General features: G+C 39.6%; 1 protein-coding gene across 1 annotated transcript; it reads left to right on the top strand.

Moving 5' to 3' along the window:
• Positions 1–12,092: 12,092 nt before the first annotated feature.
• Positions 12,093–22,651, top strand: LOC112503460 (L10-interacting MYB domain-containing protein-like). The gene is made up of 4 exons (XM_025107496.1): positions 12,093–12,629; positions 21,634–21,993; positions 22,084–22,177; positions 22,236–22,651. The coding sequence occupies exons 1-4, from the start codon at positions 12,093–12,095 to the stop codon at positions 22,649–22,651; spliced, it is 1,407 nt and encodes a 468-aa protein (XP_024963264.1).
• Positions 22,652–27,504: the final 4,853 nt, after the last annotated feature.

Genomic DNA, 27,504 nt, shown 5'->3' with positions numbered 1-27,504 from the left:
TATAGAAGCACTATTTCTGAGCCGACATCCTTACCTAAAGTTCGTGGACAAAGAGTCGACTAGTTGGCTCCGTACCGTACACTATTTTTGTGAGTGTTGTCTTCTTGAAGTATTGCTGTCTCTGATAGATTTACAATGCAAGTTCTTCAGCGATTACTKAACATACTCAGTGAAGATCGCTGGAACTTAAAATACAGAAACACAAATACAACATGAAAGAGAAAAAGGATTATCATCAAATCACTGAGAGAGAGGATCAACAGATCCATTTAACCCATAGACAATCCTTATTGGTAAGGATCCTCCAAGTATGGGAGGCCATATGGGCAAGATTCCAGCTGGAGAGGCTCTTAATACCAAGGCCACCTTGAGATTTGGGGAGGCAAACGGTTTTCCAGGAGATCTTAGCTTTCCCTATTTTAAGCTCACCATGACACCAAAGAAAACCCCGCATGAGCTGCTCAATCTCCTTAGAAATTGAATTCGGAAGAACAAATATGGAGACCCAATAGATTTACATAGAGGACAGGACCGAGAGAATGAGCTGTAGCCTACCCGCAAAGGAGATGGACTTATTCTTTTAGTTATTAAGTCTGGATTTGACCTTGTCAACAAGGCCCTTACAGTCCCGATGATAGAGGCGGGTAGTGATGAGGGGGACACCAAGATAACGAATCGGAAGGGAACCCTCCAGGAATTGAATGATAGATTGGACTCCTTTGTGTGCTGGCCGACATTACAGTAGAAGGCCTCGCTTTTGGCCATACTCGGAAAGAGACCAGACACACTAGAGAACTCATCAAGGGAATCCTTTATGACACGGACAGAGTCACTATAATTATGGCAGAATATGAGGAGATCATCAGCAAAGCAAAGATGGGTGATCTTCTGCTCCTCACAATTCCGATGATAGGAAAAGGTGCCCATCTCACTTATTTTTCTTTTGGTCAAGAGGTTGAGGACCTCCATGACCAGTGTGAAAAGATAGGGAGAAAGAGGGTCACCTTGCCTTAGGCCACGACCCCCCTTAAAAAGACCATGGAGGTTTCCATTAATACTGACCGAGTAAGAGGCCGTGGAAACACATGACATAATCCATTTGATCATGGTAAGGGGAAATCCATAGCCGAAAAGGGCAGTGCAAAGAAATGCCAATCAACAGTATCATAAGCCTTCTGAATATCAACTTTAAAGGCACATCGGGGGGGGGGGGGCGTTGCTTATGATAGCCGCGCATGAGCTTCTGGACGAGAAGAATATTATCAGTAATAAGACAACCCGAGATAAAAGCATACTGGTTTAAATCTACCAGAGAGGGAAGATGATCTTTGATGCGGTCAGCAATGATCTTGCTAATGATTTTATAGATGACATTACAACAAGCAATAGGACGGAAATCGATGACACAAGAAGGGGCAACCAACTTGGGGATAAGGGCCAGAATAGTGCTATTAAGCGACTTTAAGAGCTCACCATGCGTGAAGAACTCACAAACGACGGAGCACACATCCCTGCCAAGATTACTCCAAGCGGCTTTGAAGAATTTAGAAGTGAAACCGTCAGGCCCCGGAGCTTTATCATCTCCCATCTGGAAAAAGGCCTGCTTGATCTCGGAGTCGGTAATAGGAGCAAGCATCATGGCGGCTTGATTGGCATTAAGCTTTCTAGTGAAGAGGAAGGCAGAGTTATGAATAGGAAGGGAGGGATGAGAAGTACCAAGGAAGTTTTTGAAGTGAGAGACGAAGAGATGAGGAACCTCTTCATTAGACACCTAGAGACCGTCAACATTTTGAATGGTATCAATATGATTCCTGCTGATACAACTCTTCACCGAGTTATGGAAAAAATAAGAGTTTCTGTCTCCTTCACGGAGCCAATTAATCTTTGCTTTTTGCTTTTAGGAACCGCTCCTCATCGAGGCAGGCACTATTGTAGGCTGATAGATACCCACAATGCTCCTCTCGGAGGGTCTCATTGTCAGGATCCCTATCAAGAGTGATCTAGATCCTGTCAAGCTCAAGCCGTAACTTAGACACCTTGGAATGAAGATTACCCTGATCATTAAGCAGCTTACGAAGGGGTCCTTTAAGATTTCTAAGATTTTGGGAAATCTTATACATCTCATGACCGGTAAGATCAGGGCTCCAACAAGAAGACACAACAGTTTTAAAAGACTCTTTATAAGAAAGAAAATTGGGAAACTTAAAAGGCTTGGGCTTATGAGAAGAACGAGACGGAAGAGTGAGGACCGCCGGGCTATGATCCAAGGACCGATAGGGGAGAAAGACAACAGAAGCAGAAGGGAAATGAGCGAGGGAATGAAGATTGCCCAAGACACGGTCAATATTTTTAGGAAGACCTCCCGTACCATTGGGGTTTTTAGTCCAGGTAAAGAACAGACCTTTGAAATTGATATCCTCCACCTCAAGGTGTCAGACACACTCACGGAAATCATCCATACCACGATTAGGGCCCGGGATGCCAGAGGAGCTGTCATTCGGGTCAAGAGCAACATTGAAATCACCCATGATGAACCATGGGGTGTCCTTAACGACATGCTTATGACCCTTAATAGAAGCCCATAACCGGCGACATGCAATATGGTAATTATTCGCATACACCATAGAAAGGAAGAGAATCTTAGAGGAGTCCCGAATCTTGACCTGAAAATGCATCACCTGATCGATGGCATCTAAGAACATCATGTCAACATGGACGGGGTTCCATGAAACAATGATACGGGTTCCTCTAGGGCAAAGGGAGCCATTAGAGGTCCAGGACCAAGACCCAAAAACTCTCTGATAGATGGGAGGAAGATTAGACACGGGGGAGCGAGACTCAAGAGCAGCATAGATTTGAAGATTAGAATCTCGAATGAGATCTCTCATAGCTCTCTGATGGGCGAGATTACAGAGACCACGGGTATTCCACGAGGCAAAACTCGTCATTGGGAAATAGGGGAGGGGTGGAGTCCATCTGCTCTGGCTTCTGAGATATCATCGGATCAACTTGGGGAGGAGGAGGATCATGGGAAAAGAATCGGGCGGTGTCGCCATCGTCCAACTCAACCTCAATCATATCAACCTCACCAAGGAGGTCATCCTGATTAAGGAGATCATCCTCGATCTCAAGAGGGGCAGAGGAGGGAGGGAGGGAGGAAGAGGATGACCCAGGGTCTTTAGGAAAAGACAGGTCAACAAGGACAGAGAACCGATTAGAGGAAGGAGAAAGAGTCTTGGATTGCTTCCGGGAAGGGGGTGGGTTAGAAGGCTTGGGGGATAAACGGGATAGGATGGGTGGTCTGGGAGGAGAGTGCGGGGGGCTAGGGTCTAAAACCATGGGGGGATTGAAATGGGGGGGGACCCTTGGGGAGGGGTTCGGTCTTTGCACTTTAGAGCCATCTTGACGCCGGGGGGGGGGGGTGGTCACCTTTTCTTTTGAATTTTAGCTTCTTGCTACCCAGTGGATGCAGGGGGACGGGTTTCCTTTTTCTTATATTCATTCCGAGCAGTGGTGACCGGAGCCTTAGGCTTTTAGCTTTGTTTTTGAACACAGGTTTGGAATCCCTCACTATCTATAACAATTTTCTTACCAATATATGTTTGCTCAGTAGGAGGTTTTCCATTCATATCAGTTTTATTCATAACATGCATACAAGAAGAATCTGAATGTCCAAAGATATGACAATTAATGCATATAGGAGGTTTCCATTCATATTCAACACGCAAAGAATATAACGTCATGTCAAGAGTGTCAGGGTCAGGAATACGAACTTTAATCTCATCTATCCAACTATTCCTAAAAGGCACCTCAAGCAAAACACGAGCAAAAACAGATTTTCCGGCAGCATACTTACACATATAAACCGTCTAGGAGTCCATAGCTAAGGGAAAGCCTATTTTACTAGCAATATGGCTAAGGCCCTCATCATTCCAGGAAACACAAGGTATGTCATGTATTCTAACCCAGATAGGAATTTTATCATGCAAATTAGAATACAGGTTTAGCCCCAGTCGCCATTTTTGAATAAATATAGGTATATTTTTAAATGTCCACAGGCCATTATCAATAACCTTTTGAAGACCATCAATTGAGCATAATTTAAATAGAAAAATTCCATGGCCATTTAGAAGGACATCCTCAATTCCATATTGTGACCACAATTTAGATGCATAAAAATGAACAACCGAAAAGGGGAGACGTTTACCAACAAAATAATCACATAAAGTTTTAGCGTAAGTATCACAACTCTTTTTAACAACCGAAACAGGTATATCAATAGGGGAGAACGACTAAATTCAGTGGCTCTTAAAGATTTCTTCGAAAAGGAAAGGGAGATTCTTCATCAGAAGTTTCAGACCAATGAACTTTTGATGAAAAAATACCAAGATGCACAAAACGTTTATGAAAAACTAAATGTCCAAAAGGATTGCCAAGGGATCGGATACAATGATCTTGACTCTTTCATCGAAAGCAAGAAATCCACCCTTGAATCCACCTTTAAACTTGGATGCGTTAAAAAACCCGACTTTTATCCAAAACCCAAAGCTAATTTCAAAAGGGTAAAAGTCGATGGAAAAACCATTCTCTTGAGGCAAAACTTTGAAAATGTGGTTTATGAGAGAAGCACAAGTAAGAACTCTGATGAAAAGGATGATGTCTCAAAACCAGAGATCGATGGAAACCCTATGGTTAAACCAGAGCCTCTGTTTATCAATTCCACAAATTCATCAGCAAGTGCTGCCGATGGAACATAAACTCTTAGTAAGGAATCATCATCTGATGGATCGATGAATAATTCAAGTAACATTGAAAATTCATCTGAGAAATCAGAAGCGATGGAACTCCCAAAAGACTCTTCTGAACCGTCAACCTCAGAACCCCTCTCTTCCAAGAACGTTCATGAAAATATTGATTTTGAGAAATCTGCAAGAGATTTTATTGATTCTGACTCTGAAGAATAAATAATTTGTGAGTCACCATTGATCATTGAAGATAAGAAACCACAAATTTCGAAACCTCCAATGAAATCTGAATTTCCAGAAGCTAAGAATTTTTCAGACAAAGAAAAAGGAAAGCTGAAAAATGTTAAGTTTGCCAAAGAAACTTCACAAGGCCCGACCCCTCAATCTAAATTTATAAAGTTTACTCGTCAATAGAAACAGAAGTGGCCTGCGTCTGAAAATTCTAACATGCATTTTTCTTCTCCTTCAGCTAAAGGGAAGAAGCCTCTCCTCAGGAAAAAGTAAAACCCATGTCTGCCCCTTCAAATAAAAAGCATGTACTAGATAGGAAGTTTGTAAAAACAACCAATGCTAGGACAGAACCTTTACCTTCTGCTTTTACTTCTTCTTCATCGAATAAAAAGAAATATGTTAAACACTTTTGTCTAAAAACTCCTACTTGTCAGTGTTTAACTCTTTTACAAAATCTGAGGAATCACATGTTAAATCATCGTTGCATTTTTTTCTGAGCATGTCTTTCGATACAAAAATGTTACGTCTCATGAAAATATGAAAAAGCCCAAGCCTGCAAAGGCCAAGGGCAAAGGAAACAAGCTCAAGCTTACAAAGGCTAAGGGCAATGGAAATCAACCTAAATCCAAGAGTAATGATGAAAAAGAGGATGTCAAATGCCCAGCTAACAAACAAGGATCCATTATGAAATGGGTACCTAAAAACCCTTAACTTGTCTTGCAAAACTAACATGTGCAACCATGGTATATGGACTCAGGTTGCTCCAGGCACATGACTGGTGAAAAAAGTCAGTTGTCCTCCTTCATCAAAAAATCTGGAGGCTCTGTTACTTTTGGAGACAACAACAAGGGAACTATCAATGGATATGGCAATCTCATCAAGTGAAACATTTCAATCGCTAAGGTGGCTTATGTTGAAGGCTTGAAGCACAATCTACTAAGTATAAGCCAATTCTGCGACAAGGGACTTGAAGTATGATTTTGCAAATGTTTTTGCATCATTGAAACAACGCCCGACCAAACCATCATCAGGGCAAAGAGAGAAGGAAGTCTCTATTTTCGGGATTTTCACTCTTCTGTGGGTCAAGACACTCTCTGCCTTGTCTCCCATTGGAGTGATGAAAATTGGCTATGGCATCAAAAGTTCTCACATCTAAACTTTGATGTCTTGAAGAAGTTAGCTAAACAGAAGTTGGTCAAGGGAATTCCTGATCTCAACTTCGAAAAAGACCACCTTTGCTCAGCCTGTGAGATGGGGAAGCTAAAACAGGCTTCTCACAGAACCAAGTCAGACACTTCCTGCTCCAAGCCCTTGGACATGATTCACATTGACCTCTGTGGAGCAATCTTCGCACAAAGTCTCTCTAGGAAGAAGTACATCCTTGTACTTGTTGATGAATACTCAAGATACACATGGGTTGAATTCATCAAGAAGAAATCAGACGTTCCGGACCTCCTCATCGCAGTGATGAAAATGCTCCAAGTGCTTATACAACGCAAACTCATCAAGGTTAGAAGCGACAATGGAACATAATTCAGAAATGCCAAAATTAATTAATATCTCATCAGTGAAGGTATTTCTCAGAACTTTTTAGCAGCCAGAACTCCACAGCAAAATGGAGTTGTTGAGCGAAGGAATAGAACCCTTGTAGAAGCAACAAGGACGATGCTTGCTTCATCTGAGATACCTCCGGAGAAAATTGACCCCTCAATCAAGTCCTAACTAGAAATGGTATTTACCCCAACCTCGATAGGGGGGGTCTCCCCTTGCGGATCCCGCACCTAATGCAAGGGCGCCGCTGACACCTCTTCTTCTGGCACAACGCAAGCATTGGGCAGTTGTCTCGCGGCCGCATCCGGAGGTCGGGTGGTTTATTGGGCCTYCGCCGGTACTTGTGGATTCCGGGGTACAAGAAGAGGGACACCATTTGCTGGTGAGAAGTGCTAATTCGGTTTGGATAGACTTCAATCAACCGTGCCCCAGAGACACGGTCGAAGCACGCCCACCCAGTGTGCTTCTTTCACGACATGCTCTGGTCTCGGGTGTCTTCAAGTGGTCTTCTAGCGTTAGAAGAAGTCGTGTCCGTCCCGGACATCTGCAACGCCCTTCCCCGCCTTTTTTTTGAATCTGGGGTGAAGGAAAAGACTGACCCCTTCGGTGACTTTCGCGGTCGCCCTCGCTGAACCGACTTGATCTGAATGATTTTAAGAGAGTGAGCTTACCACCAAAAGAGAGAAACCTGGCCTTCCATCCGTCAATCCTTTTTCTGATATTCATTTCTAAATCATTAAAATATGATGTTTTTCTTCTGCCTTTGAAGATGGGGGCATCAAAATACACAAATATCGGGTCTCTACTTTAATTCATCATTGGACTAGTTTTCAGTTCAAGAGTACGCTATTGTGTGGATTAGTACAATTATTGGCATATTCAGGATTCCAAGAGAGACTGGGTCTGCCGATTGCTCTCGTTAACGACCACAAAGGCATACACAGAAGGCAGATGAGAGCTGAAGTAATCTCCACTGCATGCTTCACTCAGAATCGTTCTATCATCAACAAGAGGCACCAGAAGACCCCATATGAACTCATCAACCAACGACGTCCTAATGTCAAATATTTCCATGTCTTTGGGTGCAAATTCTTTGTACTCAATGACAAGGAATATCTTGTCAAGTTCGACAAGAAGGCAGATCAAGGCATATTCCTGGGTTATTCACAAACCGCCAAGGCCTACAGAGTATTCATCAGAAGGACAAAGATCGTCATAGAAAGCATCAATGTGACCTTTGATGATTCATCACCAATGACTTCTAGTCACAACAGTTCAGAACTCGGGCTATCAAAAAGAGCCTCCGATTCATCATTATGCAAACCCAGTGAATCAGAGTTGACTCACTTATTTGAAGACATCTTTGAAGAAGAAGCAGTCTCTGGACAAGCGCCCATTGCAGAACTTCCTTCCAGAGCCGATGAAACACATGAGATCTCCAATGCTGAAGGTACAACTCTTATTGAAACTCATGTTACTTCACCCTCTATTTCTTCTGTGTCTTCAAAACCAGAGCATCACTCTGGAGATGATCTCTTTGAGGGGGAGCAAACAGTTCCATCAGCCGATGAAGAACTGCATCCTGTTGCTCCAGGACCTCAATCTTGCACCAAGTGGACAAAAGACCATCCTCATCACCAGATCATTGGTGATCCATCATCCCTTGTCAAGACGAGATCTGCTACTGCCAATGAATGCCTTTTCGCAAACTTTCTAAGCATGATCGAACCAAAGAAGATTACTGAAGCCCTACAAGATCCAAACTGGATAAACGCCATGCAAGAGGAGCTACTCCAGTTTGAGCAGAACAAAGTGTGGTCCCTTATGCCTCTACCCAAAGGGAAAACGACCATTGGGACCAAATGGGTCTTTAGAAACAAGAAGGATGAAGATGACATTGTAGTGAGGAACAAAGCGAGGCATGTTGCCAAGGGCTACTTCCAAGAAGAAGAAATAGACTACGATGAAACCTTCGCTCCAGTTGCTAGGCTTGAAGCAATCAGAATATTCCTTGCCTATGCAGCACACAAGGTCTATTAGATGAATGACAAGTCTGCCTTCCTCAATGGCAAACTCCAAGAGGAAGTCTATGTGCAGCAGCCCCCTGAATTCTAGAATCCTAAGAATCCAGACTATGTGTATTTTCTGGACAAAGCTCTCTATGGGCTGAAGCAAGCACCGAGGGCCTGGTATGATACACTCTCTATTTTCCTCAAAGATAATGGATTCGAAAAAGGTACCATCGACACAACTCTCTTTCTTAAGAAGCACAAAGGTGATATTTTACTTGTCCAAATATATGTGGAAGACATCATATTTGGCTCTACTAACTCCAAATTTGGCGAAAAATTCACAGAGCTGATGAAAAGAAAATTTGAGATGAGTATGATGGGAGAACTCAGTTTCTTCGTTGGTCTTCAAATAAAACAATATTTAGAAGGAATTTTTATCAATCATCCAAATATGTGACTGACCTTCTAAATAAATACAATCTCTCAAATTCATCAACGATGAGAACACCAATGGCTACATGAGCTAAGTTGTTTGCTGATCCATCAGGCAAAGATGTGGATGTAACAACCTATAGAGGCATGATTGGATCACTCCTGTATCTAACAGCTAATAGGCCAGATATTATGTTTGCTACATGTCTTTGTGCAAGATATCAAGCTAATCCTAAAGAATCTCATCTCTCTGCAGTCACGAGGATCTTTAGATACCTTAAGGGAACCCCTTCATTGGGTCTTTGGTATCCATAGAACTCTGGCTTTGATCTAATAGCCTATACAGATGTAGATCATGCAGGTTGCAAGCTTGATAGAAAGAGTACGTCTGGAAGCTGTCAACTTTTGGGGAACAAGCTGGGTTAGTTGGACATCCTATAAACAGAATTATGTCTCAACATCTACAGTAGAAGCAAAATATGTTGCTGCTGCTAGTTGTTGTTCACAAGTGCTCTGGATGAAGACCCAGCTGAAGGATTATGGGTTTCAATACAGAATTATGTCTCAACATCTACAGCAGAAGCAAAATATGTTGCTGCTGCTAGTTGTTGTTCACAAGTGCTATGGATGAAGACCCAGCTTAAGGATTATGGGTTTCAATATGAAAAGATCCCTATCCTCTGTGACTCCAAAAGTGCCATAGACATCTCTGCAAATCCTATGCAGCACTCCAAGACCAAGGACATTGATGTCAGGTACCATTTTCTTAAAGATCATATAGAGAAGGGAACAATAGAGATGTACTTTGTTCCAATAGAGATTCAACTTGCTGACATTTTTACAAAAACACTAGATGAGAAAATATTTATGTTTCTTGTCAGTAAGATGGGTATGATGAATCTCACCACTTAGAGGCAAATTATCTTTTCCAACTAGAGATTCTCAATATCTCTAGGTTATGACTAAAGTGATATATTTAAATGGCCAGATAACCAAGTACTCTAAACCAGAGCCTCTGGTTCTAAAGACCAGAACCTCTGGACAATTAGAAATACTTGTTTATATTTGGCCAAAATTTCTTCTCTTTGGAACCAGAGCCCCTCTGGTCCAAAGAAAATGCTTGGTGTTTTTCACTAAGTATACTCTTTCCCATCCAGAGCCTCTGGTTCTATAGACCATAGCCTCTGGATTCCAAGTCTTTGAGACTAGAGCCCCTCTGGTCCAACTTGGTCTCCCCTCATTCGTTTAGCCATGCATTTAACTTAGTTTTTTCATTCGTTTTGCAACCAGAGACCAGAGCCCCTCTGGTCCAACTTGGTCCTCATAAGTTATCTTTTTTCCTTGCATTACCCTTGCATTTCATATCATTCAAGCACCTAGAGCCTCTGGATTTTGAGTCTTGGGAACCAAAGACCCTCTGGTCCCATAGACCCCCCATTCTCATCATCATTCATTTTCATATCACTCATCATTCACAACCAGAGCCTCTGATTGTATAGACCAAAGCTTCTGGTCATCATACTTTCCTCCCTTATTGGTACCAGGGGGAGTTTTTACTCATTGTACATTCCCTTGCATCATTTGAGGGGGAGTCATGCATTTCCCATTCATCATTAAGGATCCAAATTGGACCTATCATCCCTCTGGTTGTACATCCCAATTCAACCAGAGACCCTCTAGTTCACTACCTTGGTCTTTTAAGTTTGCATTTTCCCACCAAAAGCCTCTGGATCCCAAAAATGCTACATTAATAGAGTATTTTATCCCTTGCATTCAACCATAGCCCCTCTGGTCCTTCTAAAAGGGTATAATTTTATTCCAAGGGTTTAAAATGATAACCCATAACCTCTGGTTCGTCTATCCAGAGCCTCTGTTCATCAAAATCCAACATTCCATGATGAACTTGTTCATCACACCCAACCAGAGACCCTCTGGTTCCCCCCCCCCCAAATGTCATGACCAACCAGAGCACCTCTGGTTCCATGACAAAACCAATTTTCCCAAAAACCCATCTTTAATTGAAAACCTTTTTAAGATTATATAATATTGCATCTTTTGTGACTAAAAATCATACAACGTGGGTTTTTAGAAGATCAAAACTTCATAATTTGTATTTATCTTCCAATAAAGATGGAATTTTAAATTTAATTTTTTGGGATTATTTTCTTGAGAATTATCCTTAGGGATAAATATTTTTTAATGATTATTCCTAAATCACCCAAACGCCAAACCTAAGGCGCCTGACACCCACCAAAAGTATGTTCCCTAGAAAACCTTCACATTACCTTCCAACCCACCCCACGTTGACACGTGTCCTACCACACCTGCACCATCATGATCGTGAGCAGTCTTTACGGCTCACGATCACACATCAATTCACCTTTTTCCCAAATGTCTCCCACCATCATTACCCCATAATTATTTAAATATTATTTTTAAAACCAACCTCTCCTCTCCCTCTCACTATAAATATCCGTCATCCCCAACCCACTTACCTTTTACGCTCACATAACTCTCTCAAGAACTTACACAGCAAGAAAAACCTGCAACTTTTTGACATGCAACAATAGTGTCTTCCGCCTCTCATGAATCCAACAACAATGACAGCCACGTTCAATCAACCGGCACGAACAGCCGAGCAATTGTCTTCCTCCCGATAAAGCCAAACAACCATGCCATCGATCTCCGCCCCCAACTATTCGAAGACAGGTTTGCAATCTTGATAGAGTTCTTCCAGAATTGCATCCTCCAACCGACCCTCACTCTCTCCGACAACGAGGTGCCGGTGAAATATGTACAACAATATTGGCAAACTTGTAATTTATACCCGGAGAACCGTGGGATCATGGGTGACCTCGATGTCCCCAACGACATGATGTGCTCGATCAAGATCTCACGAGCCAAGATCTCAAAGGTACTATTCATCCCCACCCGACAGGAGCTCGGGATTGCCCAATACGCGGAACCGCCAACTAGCCACGACATTTTGTGCTTTATTAGAATGTTGGGCTACAACAGGGAACTCCGAATTGCCTCCGACTTCAAGAGGCAGTTTCTTCCACCCATGTGGAATGTCTTCTTCAGCATCCTCAATAGAGCCCTGACTTGTGAACTTGGGAGCATGGACCAGGGCAACATCAACATCATGACCATCACGTATGGTCTCTTCTTTAACTTGCCTCTGGACTATGCTCTCCTCATCTACAATGAGATCTATGCTGCAATGGTGAAGAAGAACAAGCTTATTGCAGCAAGGAAGCCAGTTACATCGGTGCTCTTCCCTCGCTTCCTTGCCCTCTTCATCAAGGACGCAATGAAGGCACACAAGCTGCCCTGCGATGAACCATTCACTCCTCAATACGCCATGAATGGTCATCGCCCAACCATCTCCAAAGATGATAACCTCGCGGAGAGGCCCTTGTCAAGGGCCATGCTTAGTGTCATTCCAGACATATCCGCCTGCCGTAGGTCTTACAAAAACTCTCTGCTAGCCCAACAACCGAGGCCAGCTACCCCGGAGCACATAGAGCCCTCCCTTGACACTAGCGAGGGATCACAAGCAAAGAGGAGTTCATCGGATGATGAATCCGATGATGATGACACTCCTCCTACCTCCCTCGGCCCTATGCCCACTTCAATTCCATCACCCCAACCCCGGGCAACCACATCATCTACCCCTGGCAACCAAGGCCAAAGGGGTATTGGAGATGGACCACCCAGTCCAATCCTTACCTAACCTTGCCATCTAGAGATTATTCTTCGGGTCTCTGCAGATGAAACAACTGAGGAACCCCACCATCCATCACCTCTCTCCTAACAGAGAGGTGATGAAGACATAAGAGCCACTTCTCTTCATTGCTCGCCACTCCCCTCACATACAGAAGCATTTGTTGCTTCTGACTTTGATATCCCCATCGATCGTTGAGAGCGATCGCCCTTTCAAGCACGTACCCCATCGATTCTTAGTCGAGCAATGGTGAAATACATTTACTTCTCCTCACCGGACTCTGAATCTGATGAGGAAGAGATAAATGTAGTAACATTACGAGATAGTTCCTCTCTTGAGGGCTATCAAGGACGTGATGGAAGTCCTCACATGCCTCTCTCTCCACAAGGCATCGATGGAGGCGCCTATGGAACAGAGGCTCAATCTACAACATTTGTTGCTGTAGGGGTTACCCCACTTATAGATTTGGTCACAAAGGCCGAGTTCCAGGCCTTTGCTGACTCGGCACAGCGGTCCTTGGAAGACCTTAAACTCAACTTGGCAAGGATTGCTAAATCCTCCCCCACCATCGATCTTTCATCGATTCAGCAATCCTTTGCGTCCCTCGAAGCTCAATCAAGGGACAACACCACTCGCATCCAATCCTTTCAACAACTGGTGGTCGGCCAACACAATTTTCACACAATCTCATGACCACCAGGCATGAATCCATCACCACCACCCCAGCCGCCCTCACGGCACAAATCACAGCAACCGATGCATCCCTTGCCACCCTCGCCACCCAAGTAAACAACCTCACCAACTCCATCGCCACCCTCCCCACCACCATAGTTGCCAATTTACCTCAAACACCCCCTCCTCCACCTCCCTCTGCAGCACTCACAACCGATGAAGCCTTCAATGCCTTTGCTGCAAAGGTACACACCCTTATTTCTTCCATCACCATACCTCCACCCTCCTCAACCTCCACCTCCACCCCTACAGATATGGTCACGCGAGCAGACCTCCGTGGTCTCACTAAGGTCTTAATCTCAAACTTCAATTAGATAAGTGCTCGTTTTGCATCAAGAGCTACGGAGCCCACCAAGGCCCTCACCAAGAGCCTCGATCGACAACAAGAGCGTACATACTCCCTCCTCCTCTAAATGGAATGAGCACGATGGAGAGATGCCATGAGGAAGTACCTCGACCAACTACGCTCCAAGAAGAAGAGGAACAGAGCCTTTTGCTCCTCCAGCCGCCCCCTTAAAAGGCCTAGGCATGAAGATCCAGACCAGGATGATCATGGTCTTGGTCCTCATGAGGGGGAGAACCCTTCCAGCTCCCCAATAGAAACTGCAGCACCACCACCACCACATGATCAACAACCAACCAACCAACCCTCCAATCAAACCGAGGCGAGGGAACCAGAGGCTCAGCCCTCTGATGATGTACATAATGTACATGTTCCCTCTGCTTGCACCCAAAACCAACCACCAACAACCAATTAGTTCTCACCAATTTTGGTGACTTCTTCATCTTCCTCTGAACACAACTCTCTACCCCACAAGAACCAGTTACTCATTTTACCCCATCACCAACACCTCCTCCATCACCACCACAACCAAAACCCACCACTCAACCAGAACCCTTCATCACTCAACCAGAACCCTCCATTACTCAACCAGAGCCTACTCAACCAAAACCCACCCAAACAGAACCCATACAACCATAAACCTCATCCCAACTAGAACCCTCTACCATACAACCAGAACCTCCCTTTACCCAAACACAACCACCTGTCACCCAACCAACCCAGAAGGTGCTCACAGATTTACCCTCCTCATCAAGGCCACCTCCAACAATCGCTAGAGTCGAAGAAATAGTCGCCCATATGGAAACGTTGAGTCGACGTCTGCCGGTGCCACCAAAGGAACCTGTTATGATGGGAAATATCCATCAATATCTCTATCACGATCGCGATGAATAGCTAGTTCTCAATCCTCCCAACCTATGAACCGAGTCGATGGACCTGCTTCGTCATAGATTCATGAGACAAACAACATCTTCACCACAAGCCATCTTCTCAAATGATGGAATCAAGACAGTCCTCGACATCAAGCTGCGGACCTTCGCGAACAAAGCCATCAAATACATTGAGTACATCATGGAACGCACACATGGGATGATCAGCATTTTCAACGACAATGATCTCATAAATCTTAATCCATAGGACTTGATCGATTTGTATGGCTACATAACTCTGAGGCATGATCAAGGGATAAGGTACGGAATGGCCAATCGAACGATTATAGAGACGATGGGGACCTTGGTGAAGTTTAGAGCTAAGAATGACTTCCAAATAGCTCTGGAACTAGGCATCGAAAGATTATCCTTCACACCTCCAAATGAAGAATTTCCAGGACTACAGGAGACAAGCTCTGCTTATGTCCTAACTCAACCAGAACTCGGCTGGGTCTTCAAGAACGAGCATGGAACCAAAAAATACTTCAGACTAACTAAGGCCTTCAAGTATTCAACCAATACACTTGAATGGTTTCAGAAAGTCATACGGGAGAGAGTGGGCAGAGAGCATGTGCCGATGAAGGAGGGTCAAGAATTGATTCATGGTATCTCCACAGTCATCTGCTATAGAGGATTGATGAGGCGATTTTGGAAAAAATTTAGTGGAGACCATGATTGATGTATTTTATTTTAATATGTACTTTCGTATTGTAGGAAACGATCCAACTTTTCAAAACAATGAAAAACTTTTGGCAAAAGGATGTTTCTACTAGATTAGTCTATGTTCTTTACAATTCATTCATATTCAAAGACTAGTCTTTGTTTAGTTTTTCATTACTTAGGGGAGATTGTTAGACCCTATAACTCTTACTGTAAAAAAGTAATGAAAAATATACAAGTATGGAAGTGCAGAGGGCCGATGGAAGAAAGGCTTGAAGAAATCCTAAGTGTCAAGGCCAACAAGAGATGCGATGAAGGATCCATTGGTACGATGAACAATGCATCTCCATCACCCCTCTGGTCATCAACACTTAGAGTATTAAACAATGGTTCAATCATAGATGTCCAAGCAAGAAGATTCATAAAGACTTGATTGAACACGCCTCCTAGAAGACAGCTGGAGATGACTAATCGGCAGTTGGATTTCTATTGCTCCAAATAGATCGAGATAATTTCTATAATTCTAGATTGATATTGTTGGGTTCAAGTATGTGCGTTATTGTTGTATTCAAGTTCTCCATATTTTACATGTTTTGTAATAGAATAGCTTTATTCCTTCCTTAGTATAAATAGTAGTTTCCTTTGTAATTGTAATTAGCAATCTCATTAATCATTTTATGATCAGAATTAGAGCTGTAATTCTCTTTCTCAATCAATCAAGATACATTTGGTGATCTACTCTCTGTATTCTCTCATTCATCTTATTCTTGAAGATCATTATCATGTTTGTATGAGAATTTGGACATCACAGATATCTTTTTTTCGAATATCTTATAGTTATCTTTTCCCTAGATAGTTATCTCCTAAATTAGATTACTAGTATAAATAGCTTTTATATTCCTTGTAATCATTGTCGTTCCTTCTCATCAATAGTAGTGAATCATTTGACGCTTCATAATTCTCTTGAATATTTATTAAGTTGTTCTTCACTATTATTCATCCATACGACAGATTTAGGTTCTTCATAACTTAAATCTTCGTGTTATTGAGAGATCTGGGATCACAGAAGCTATCCATAGTACTGTTTTTGAATTCAGTTCCATGGTCACTTCTGATAGATCGTACTTTAATATTGTTAAGTACTTCTATGCTTTTGATGAACGAGATAATTTCTTCAGGTGCTTCACTTTTGGATCTGAGAAAGAAGACCCAAGTGTACTTGGACTACTCATCAACAATGACAAGTATATATTTCTTTCTAGCTATAGATTGTACATTGACTAGAACAAAGAGATCCATGTGCAATAGCTGAAATGGAGAGGTCACTGAAGAGATTTGCTTAGACTTGAAGCTAGCTCTTGTTTGTTTTCCTTTTTACACACACTGAGCAAAGAGATTCATTTGCAAAGGTGTGTTGAGGAAGACCATTGACGAGATCATTTCGAGACAGCTCAGTAAGTGTCTTGAAATTGAAATGAGAAAGTCGTTTGTGCCACAGCCAGTTGATATCTGACGAAGCTTTTGAGAGAAAACAACTGTTCTCAGTAAGAGGAGAATCCATGTTGATGATATATACATTCTCTAGGCGAGAACTGGTTAGAGCAACCTTATCATCTTTGTCAAAGACGTAGCATGAATTTTTAGGAAATTTTACTGTGAAATCTTTATGACACAACTAACTGATGCTAAGAAGATTGTGCTTCAGTCCTTCAACATATGCAACACGTTTGAAAGTAGTTGCACCGTTGGTTAATACACCAAAACCTTTGGTATATCCTTTTCCGTTTCCTCCAAAGGTTACAAAAAATCAACTGAGGATTTTGAGTCCTTAGGTGAAACATTCACCTTGAGCTTAGACTTACATTTCTCAGAAGATTCAGATATCTTGATCCCAGAAGAAGAAGAAGAAGAAGAAGGTGCACAAGTTGAAGGAATAGATCTTGATCTATGTGACTTGTCAGCCTTCTTGGGAAGAGGTGCTTTGACAATGGATTTACCTTTGTCTTTGCGACTTGAACTCAAAGAAGTTCCTTCAAGATGACTCTCGGTGATAGAAGACTGAGAAGAAGAAGTGTCAAGAATAGAAGAGACGAAGGTACCAACCTTCAGCATGGACCTGTCAGTGACACTATGTTCCTGATCATAGGAGAAGCCTGGACCAATCTTAATCTTGGTGAGAATTTGAGCGTTGATGATCTCAGACGCCTTAACAGAGGTTTTGCACCACCCTTCAATGTAGCCGTCTTAGTTTTGAGTTCAGCAATAGCTTGCTCATGCTCAGCTATAGCCTACTCACGCTCGATAGTGATGGTCTGGTTTACGATAACCTGATTCTTAAAATCTTCCTTGATGTTGGTCAGTTCCTTGATCTTAGAATGACAAATCTTCAACTGTTCTTGAAGATCAAGATTAAGCTTTTCTGCTTTTGATTTGCCATTCAAGGCATTGTAAAGATCAACCGTCAACGAGTAGCTAATATATTAGCTTAGGTGTAAAACAAAGGGTGAAATGTTAAACCGAAGGAAAGTGAACATTGTTTCGCAATAACAATGTTCCACTATTTCATTCAAGTTTTTATCAAAACCAAGTACACTTCTTAACGAGTTGATCACTTTGAAAGTGTTAAAGTACCATGATCTTAGAGATAAGCCATTGAATGCATGTCAACTTGAATGATATAAGAGGTAGACTTGAGATAGTCACCGACAAGGAGACTTGTCATTTATATCTTTCAAAATTAACTCCCTCCAGGTTGGTCACTCTCTAAAAGTGTCAAAGTGCGGTATATCCAGAGATGAACCATCTAGAACACATGCCAACTTGAATGATATGGGAATCGGCTCGAGAGAGTGATTTTTAACAAAGTGATCTTTTTATCCATATATTTTGAAGACAACATTTTGTCACTATTCCTGGTCAGGATACAACATAGAGATATGGGTTAAAAGCTATAATATAGTCTAATGCTGAGGTCCGAGAGGAATACCTTCAAAATAGATGGTGAAACTAGTTATGGCTTACTGCATGCTGTAGCATTCCTACAGCATTGTTTGTTGAATTTGTGTTTACATTTCACCACAATTCTTACACCAATGCAACCCTTTAATATTCTGTTATTTTATCATTGTTAACTCAGAATCAAATTGAAGTCTTCAATTTCATCATCTAAAATCATCTCTTTCATTGGTCTCTTATTAAGTCTTTGCTACAATCTCCGTGGACGATATTTGGTTTTTACCACTTTATTACTTGGAAAAGACGACATTGGACCATATTGTATACTTTCTTTGTGGTTTCTTTTATAAGTCTAAGGGTGTGAAAAAATAACATACCAGACGTAGCAAGCAGAAAAGGATTCAGAAACTCGAGAAGCAGAACTGGGAGTACGAATTTGGGACGAGAACAAGAGCAGTCCAGTCGACAGTAAGCGAACAACCAAGTTCGGTTGGCATCAAGCCAACAACCACAGTTCAGTCGACAGTCGGCAGTCACGAGTTGTAGATTTGGGGATGCTAGATGAGTAGACGATAGGAGAACGTGAAGTTGAGAACTGAATAAGTGAATTGAATTGGAGTATTGGTCCTATTGGACTTGACCGAGACAATAGTCGGATTAAGTTTGGGCTATAAATTGGACAAGTGATACATGTATTTAATTTTTGGGTTGTACATTAGACTAAAAAAATATACATATTTTTGGGCTGTAAATTTAATTTTGTAAATATTACACACACATACACACACACATACACACAAACACACACACACACACACACACACACACATATATATATATATATATATATATATATATATATATATACAGAGAGAGGAGCGGTCAAATGCAAACCATCCTTATTTGTACAAACCATGTAAACCACCCTCATCCGTCAATTTCGTTGTTTTTATGAAATCTTTTCATAAAGTTGTTTAATCTTATGAAGTTGTTTCATATAATACTTTCTTGATGAAATTGTTTCATATATGATTATTAAATTGTTTCAAATAATACTAATTGAAATTTTAATGAAATTGTTTCATGTATTTCTCTAAAATTAATATAATGAAGATGATAATATTCATGATTAACACCCTCCATAATAAGGGGGGGTTTGGGATTGCTTATTTAACATGCTTATTGACTTATTTCAGTCTGGTACCGGTGATAAGCTAATTCTAGTGTTTGGACGAAAAAAAAAACAGATTATACTAGTGTCAAACCGGTAATAAGCAGTTTTTGATAAGTCAGTCCTCGCTAACTTATCAAAATCAACTTATGAACGGTCACCATTTTAACCCTGTAATACCCTTTCTATACCCTATCCTCAACAGATACAGAATCACCGCTTATGAGAAATCAACAAACCCTCCCCACCGCCTGTGAAAAGAAATCATCGATCTTTCCTTTGGTTTTCCCCTGCTGATTCGTTCTCCTGCATAACGTATTGAGGTTAGTGATCGATCTTCCCCGTTCTATAGTTATCTGCTAGTTTGTTTTTTTTTTCTTATCTCTCCTCAACAGATACGAACCAAATTCCTCCCTACCACCTGTGAGAAATCATCGATCTTCCATTCGGTTTCTTTCCGTCTAATCATCGCCGAAAGCTTCCCCTGTTGAATTTGTTCTCCTGCATAACGTATTTTGAGGTTAGTGATCGATTTTCCCCGTTCCATAGTTATCTGTTAGTTTGTTTTTTTCTTACTGTGAAGTGGATTTCTCTCTACTTCAATTTATGTGGGTTTATCAATTTCTGTGGATTTATCTCTACTTCAATTTTTGTGGAATGCATGTGTTATATGCATTGATAAGTCTGACCTGATAACTCACAATAAGACTCATGCCATTTGCATGTTGGTTTTGTGTCGAAACTGCTGAGGCAGATAACAAAGGCAATGATACTTCTGACTTGGTCAAGTTCTTTGTTCAACCCTAATAGAAATCTAAATGTTCTCTTTTTCTCAATGATTTCTTTGTAGAGGATTTCATCACTAGGATACTTCCAAGAATACCTCAAACATATCAAAGTGTTGTCAATACTTTGTGATTGTGTTGAACTGTTGTGTGACATCTGTGTCTCCTTGGTTGAGTTCAAAGAGTTTGGCTTCTGTTCAAAAAGTTCTGAAGTGTTTCCAGAACATGAGTAGGTATCATTGGTTGCATTCATATTTCTTGAGCAGTCCGATAAAGCAGCAAGTTCAAATACTCCTAACCTTTAATGAATTGTTTAACTTTGCAAATATTCGATTATTTGTGGAATATGTAAAATACCTGTCAATAGGCAAACAAAAAGTCTTGCAGACCCAAACCAATGTCATAAATTTGTTTGCAATGATGATAACGATAGAAGTGATAATTTTGATGGAAAATTATGCAAAATTCATGATACGGAGGAAGTACAAGATATACGTATATTGATTCTTCTAGTAGCGAAAACTTGTCTCAGTTCACTCAAATGCTTACCCGGTAAGTACTTACCAATATGAGTCAATAATATAATTTATTTTTCTAGGTAAAATTGTAGTGCATCAAAACAATATAGTATGCAACAATTTACCCGGTAAGCGCTTACCCGAGTAAGCGTCTTCACTCTCACTTACTAGGTAAGACTCTCCATCCTTTCACCACTCTTACCGGGAAAGACTCTCCATCCTTTCACCACTCTTACTGGGAAAGACTCTCCATCCTTTTATCGTTCTAACCTAGTAAGATTCTAAACCCTTACCATGTTCATTCAAAAAAGAAAATTACCCGGTAAGCACTTACTGGATTAGCGTTTAGTAAACAGCCCCTAAGATGTATCTACTTTTGTTTCCTTTAAAAAAGAATTTGAGAATACAATGCCAGAGGATTGCCATTGGAACTCATTTATAGGACATGCATTTAACCATGTTTGCTGGGATTATGAAGAAGAAAGACAGTTTATGGAGGTGTTTGGAATTACTACATATGTAGACCATGAATTCTTTTCCCAGGATATGATGCTTTTGAGGGGTAAAATTTAGTTTTAATTCTAGATGTGTGGCAGGGTAACAACATTAAGACAAATGGCATATGTGCAAAAGGAAAGAACCAATATGATAGATTCATCATCCAAACCTTCTAATTCTACATGTATAGCCCTCACTCTGTTAGCAGCCCATCTTATGTATTTATAATTGACCAGCAAGTTTATTTTAGATGGTTCAAACAGATTTTTTTTGCAGCCACCAATTTATACAACATAATGAAAAATGGATACATTAGTGGTCTTCTTATTAACTTTGTTATTCAGGTAATGGACGCGAACAATGCTAACTTTGTTGCTAGTGATACATCGAAAAAGAATAAGCCAAAACTTGTTTGGGATAATACTACATTTATGGTGTTCATTGATTTGTGCATGAATGAGGTTAAAAATGGGAATAGACCTGGTAGTCACTTCAATAAGCTTGGGTGGGGAAACATAGAGAAGAAGATTAAGGAACGAATAGGAAAATCTTTTGACAAGAAGCAACTTAAAAACAAATGGGACACTATGAAGAAAGAATGGAAATTGTATGATCGTTTAATGAGGATTGAATCTGGCATTGGATGGGATCTCGTGAGAAAGACAATTGTTGCATCACCAGAATGGTGGGACGAAAAAATAAAGGTAATACTATTTTATATATATTCTTTTGTTTTCTATTACTTTTTCATGATTTCCTAGTGAAATTTGCTAATAAGAGACATTAACACACAGGGCGATAAAGATCTTCCCAAGTTTAGGGACTTGAATTTGAAGATTTATCAAGTGTATTATGAGCCTTTATTTTGGGATTCCGTTGCCATTGGAGGTAAGACTAAAGGCTCATGTTGAATGTCAAAACAATAATTGTCCAACTAATATTGAAGATGAAGAAGATCATGAGGGGAAAGGAGATAGTGCTGAAGTGAATTTAGGCGACGATAATAAACATCTTTTCCCTCAAAGTAGTCCGAGTAAAAGGAAGAAGCCAAATAATGTCGCACTTACCCATTCAACCAAGGGAAAATCTTCTATAACTTCCTCATTTGAGGATAAACTAGATAATGTATTGGAGGCACTATCATCACGAAGCACACAAACTTTTTCGTCATGGAATAAGTACTCACCAACGACACAAGAATGCATGAACATTGTGACATGTTTTCCAGGATTTGAAGGAGGTTCAAGGATGTATAGCCAAGCATTACGCATCTTCCTAAAAAAGCAAGTCCGTGAAAATTTTATGGTTCCAAAGACACACATGGCAAGGATGAAGTTTTTTAAGTTACTTATGGAAGAATGATTCATATGGTGTTTTCCCCATTTCATTTTATTATTTAATATTATGATATTATGTTTTCAACTGGTTTCGTATCCTGTATTATCGTTTGACATTATGTATGACGTTTGACATTATGTATGGCATTTGATATTATCTATCCTTTTTATATGCGTTTTTAATATGTTTGATTTTTTTATCTATTAATAGGATGGATAATGATGACTCTGATTCGAATGATGATAATGAAATAAATTGGGTGGAAGAGGAGACAGATGGCTACTATCATGTGCAATATCTATCAAAGGGATAATAATAAGTCATAAATTGAATAGCACGCATATGCCTTGCCGCACATCTTCTTGCATAGGAAACATATTTATTCATGAAGTACTTAACGGTCATCCTAGACGATACTACGAAGATTTCAGACTACATGTCCCAGTATTCAAAATGTTATGTTCAGATCTTGCTACGTTACGGGTTAAAGCCAACACGTAATATATGTATTGAGAAGTCTGTTGGCATTTTCTTGATGACTTTAGCACATGGGTGTGGGAATAGGTTAATTCAAGAAACATTTAATCATTCTAGAGAGACTATTCATAGGCATTTCCATGTTGTTTTGAAAGTTGTGCTTAAGTTAAGTACGAACATCATAAAACCAAATGCAAATTACAATGAAGATGTACCGCACATATTTTAAATAACTCTCGTTATTATCCAATGTTCAAGGTACTTCCTATATCTTGCTTTGTATTTGACCGTAACATTTTAATAGATTAATATTATATTTTACTTATATGTGTAGGATTGYATTGGTGCTATCGATGGGACACACGTAAGGGCATCGGTTCGAGAGCATGAGCAAGCAAAATACATTGGTAGAAAAGGATATGCGACGCAAAATATCATGGCAATTTGTGATTTTATATGTGTTTTACGTTTGCATGGGCTGGACACATGACACGGATATTTTTTGAAGCCTTACGCAGAACTGAACTTAAATTTCCACATCCAATCGGTGGTTAGTATTTTTTTTGTAGTAAGGCAAACTTTTATGTTTTCAAACCATTTGAAACGAATAACAGTAGTTTGTTTATTTTTCATAACAGATAAGTATTATGTTGTTGATGTCGGATATCCAAATACTAAAGGTTATCTTGCTCCATACAAATGAACATATATTCGTTATCACATACCTGGTTTCCGTCATGGACAAATTACAGCAATACGTGCTCCCAAAGGAGCAAAAACGACATTTAACTATTATCACTCATCACTAAGGAATGTTGTTGAACGAACTTTTGGAGTATGGAAAGCTAGGTGGCAAATACTAAAAGATATACATGTCAATCACACCTATGAGACACAAGGAAATATTGTGCTAGCGTCAATGGCAATTTACAATTATATTAAGATGAACGGTAGTTTTGACGAAGCATTTGACATGGTGCAACAAGAATCATACAACCCTCATATTGATGTTGATGATGAAGGTTGTGGTAGCAATAATGAAGCACATGAAAACACAAGTTCACGTCGTAGGGGTGATGATCTATATATGAGTGCGGTGAGAGATATGATTGCAGGAGATCCAATAGGTTGATCCAGATAAATGTTTATTATAAATGACGATCTATTTTTGTTATTGATATTTTGATTATAATAATATTACATTATAAATGACGATCTAATATTCTTTTGTTGTACATATCTATTATTTTTGTCTTAAATTATTAATGGTATTGGTATAAATGTTTGTTAATTGTTAATCTTATTGATATAAATTATTAATCTTATTGATATAAATTTTTGTCAAATATATTATTATAAATGATGAAAAATAAGTTTTTACATGTTAAAAAATCAAATAAGTTAATAAGCAATCCCAAACACTCCCATAAGTCAATAATATGTAAGACTGTCCTTTTTGGTCATTTTACAGAGCAAAATTTATATGCAAAAGTTGTATGCAAAATTTGCAAAACACAAAAAAAACAACTTATCAGCTTATTCCAGTTTGGTACCGCTATAAACTAATCCAAACACTTTTTACAAAACTCCAATTTGATACCACATAAGTTAATAAACACTTTTACAAAAAAAAAACATAAGTTGTTTTAAATAAGCAATCCCAAACACCCCCTAAAAATGATTAATCAACCTCTCATAATTACAAAAAAATAGAGAAAATGAAAAATTATGATCGGATGAATGAGGTTTGTAGGGTTTGTACAAATAACGTGGTTTGCAAAGTAAACCTCCTCATATCTCCTCTCTCTCTTTCTCTCTCTCTCTCTATATATACACACATACACATAATTTAAAAAATATATATATATATTAGTGGCGGGTTGACGGTTTGGGTTGGGTTGTGTTATGCTAACCCAATTTCAACCCTCCTAATTAACGATTTGGCGGTTTGGGTTTTATTGAGTTGTTAGCGGGTTGGTTTGGGTTTAATGGGAAAAAATGTGGTAGTTTATGTCAAAACAAGAAAAATATAGTGATAAACCAATTCTAAACAGTACAATGAAGCATGTCCAACTCTGTAAAATGGTCTGTATCTTTCAATTCCCTTGTACTGATATGGCATCATGGAATACCTAACCAATTATCATCAAAACATTGAACTTGTTCTAGATTTGCTCTTGGTTACTCAACAAAGCCTGGTCGTTCAACATAAAACAAAGAATCCTGCATTGGATGTTATCAAATAAGTTGAACTTTGTACACCCAATAACATCATGAGAAAAACAGTAAGTTTATTACAATGTGCATTGTTGGCCTTAATGGGCAAGAAAGACACTATCGATAAAAACATGTCACGCTTAACACGGGTTCTTCTTTTAAGATTTCAAGCATATACTACTAAAAACAGATTTATTCATTTTACCCACTTAAGCAACGATAACATATGCTTGAGGTATAAATCTGAAGGATCAAAACTTAGGTCCAGTTAAACAGAAGGACTTGGGAGAAAGATTGGAAAATTATCTTGTAAGGGTCAAGGAATTGAGAGGAAGAGCAATTACAGTTATGTCTGTGTTAGATAGCTCATCCACTATTCGGATGTTCTGTAGACATCAGTAACTGATGAATACAGACCTGATATACTAAGAGGAGGATCAGTCTAATAATGCAAAACTATTGATCCATAAGTCAAGAGTTTACTTCACAACTAAAGTTTATGGGTCCCTGAACAGCTCTATGCTTTTGTACCTCAGCTCTTACTAGACCTTAATACTAAGCACTTCATTAATGACTTTGATAAGTATATGGCTCACTGAACATGTTAAATTGCAATTGTACAGCAAGAAGAGTTATGGGTTACAATGGATGCTGAATCTTTGTTGGTAAACCTAAAAAAGATGTTGGAATGCTATTCCCATTTCTCTTTTCTGCTGCCGATAGCTGTTATGTTCCCATATATGTGAGTGGCATTCTGTCTGAAATCTGTATTTAAGTGATGTCAAATTGAACTTTGTATATAACCTGTTATGCATGTACTCAAGTAATCAAATTCCGAGCTTGGAGTAGTGTATTAATTAAACAGTCAAATATATTTGACGCAGGATGCTTATTAGAATAAGGAGGTGAAAGTTGTTGGTTGGAGTGTTTTAATTGTTTATATGGTTTATTATATTATCATATCTATCAATGCATTTTTGTGCTGAAACAACAATCTTGACCAATTTGTTTGAATAAATATAGACCCCTCTGGTATGTTTACCTGAAAGCTTCTCCATTGCCATCAGTTTCTAAATTACTTTGTGTTCATCCTTTGCTTGTTTGAATTTGGTTTAATATATAGAGACCCCCCCCCCCCCCCCAAAAAAAGTTTCACAAAAGTATTAACAAGTCACCTGACTATAAAAATGTCGATGGAGGTTATCCAACTTTCAACTCATGTCATTTATACCAAGTTTTCTATCAAGTCTTGTATGGATAAAATTATCCATGTGGATTAATATGTTTGTATAGATTGAGAAGGTTTTCATTTGAAAGAGTTTTTTAATAGATGAAAGAAGCATATTTTTTAATTGGGAGAGATAAGTTTGGAAAAAACTTGGTTTTCTATCTACATAAAACCCATTCCTAGAAGCTTACTGAATAAGCCAATTTCTATATAATTCTGCCCGAATAAGTTGCGAGTCCTATTAAGCTCATTAAGCTGCTAACAAATAACACCTGAATCTTGTAAAAACTATGTGGCAATCAAAAAGGGTAATGGTAAGCGGTTCTTTATTTTGATGGGGTTTGCTATAATGGTACGACAGTAATGGCATTTCTAAGTATCAATGTATCATATAGTTTTAAAGATCATAAATGATATTAATTTGTGGTGGACGATACAAACAAAAAACCTTTAGGAATTAGACGAACCTATATTTTGACAAGGAGTCGGTTGCTCTTGACCAATACTACCTCCATTCTTGGGTTGGGCATTCTTCAACTCTATAGTAATTGGTTATGACATACCAAAAGAACATAACAAAACAAAAGGAACATGAGAGAAGTTTAAATATTAAAATGGTAAAATTGAAATATTAGAACATTTGTCTATACCTGTTAAGATCAATCTGAATAGCAACGGTTCCAGATGGATTATTGTTTTCAACATATTGAATTAAGCCACATTTTTCCTAGTTAAGTTAATGAATAATCGTGAAGCTGAATGAAGCATACACATCATCAGGGCTTAATTGCATCTCTGTATCATTTATTAGACAATCGGCCAGCCGGCCCTCTGAAGATTGATCTAGACCCTCGTAACCAGATCCAGATGCAGATGTATCATCTGGAAATAATGCAATAGATGCATTCATCAATAGAACAATCGTAACAAATAGTGAAATATGCACCGGAGGACG

This window comes from Cynara cardunculus, unplaced genomic scaffold, assembly GCF_001531365.2.
Source record: "Cynara cardunculus var. scolymus isolate 2C unplaced genomic scaffold, CcrdV1 Un_Scaffold_3067, whole genome shotgun sequence".
NCBI classification, from domain to species: Eukaryota; Viridiplantae; Streptophyta; class Magnoliopsida; order Asterales; family Asteraceae; genus Cynara; species Cynara cardunculus.
This window is presented reverse-complemented; position numbering and strand designations above follow the sequence as displayed.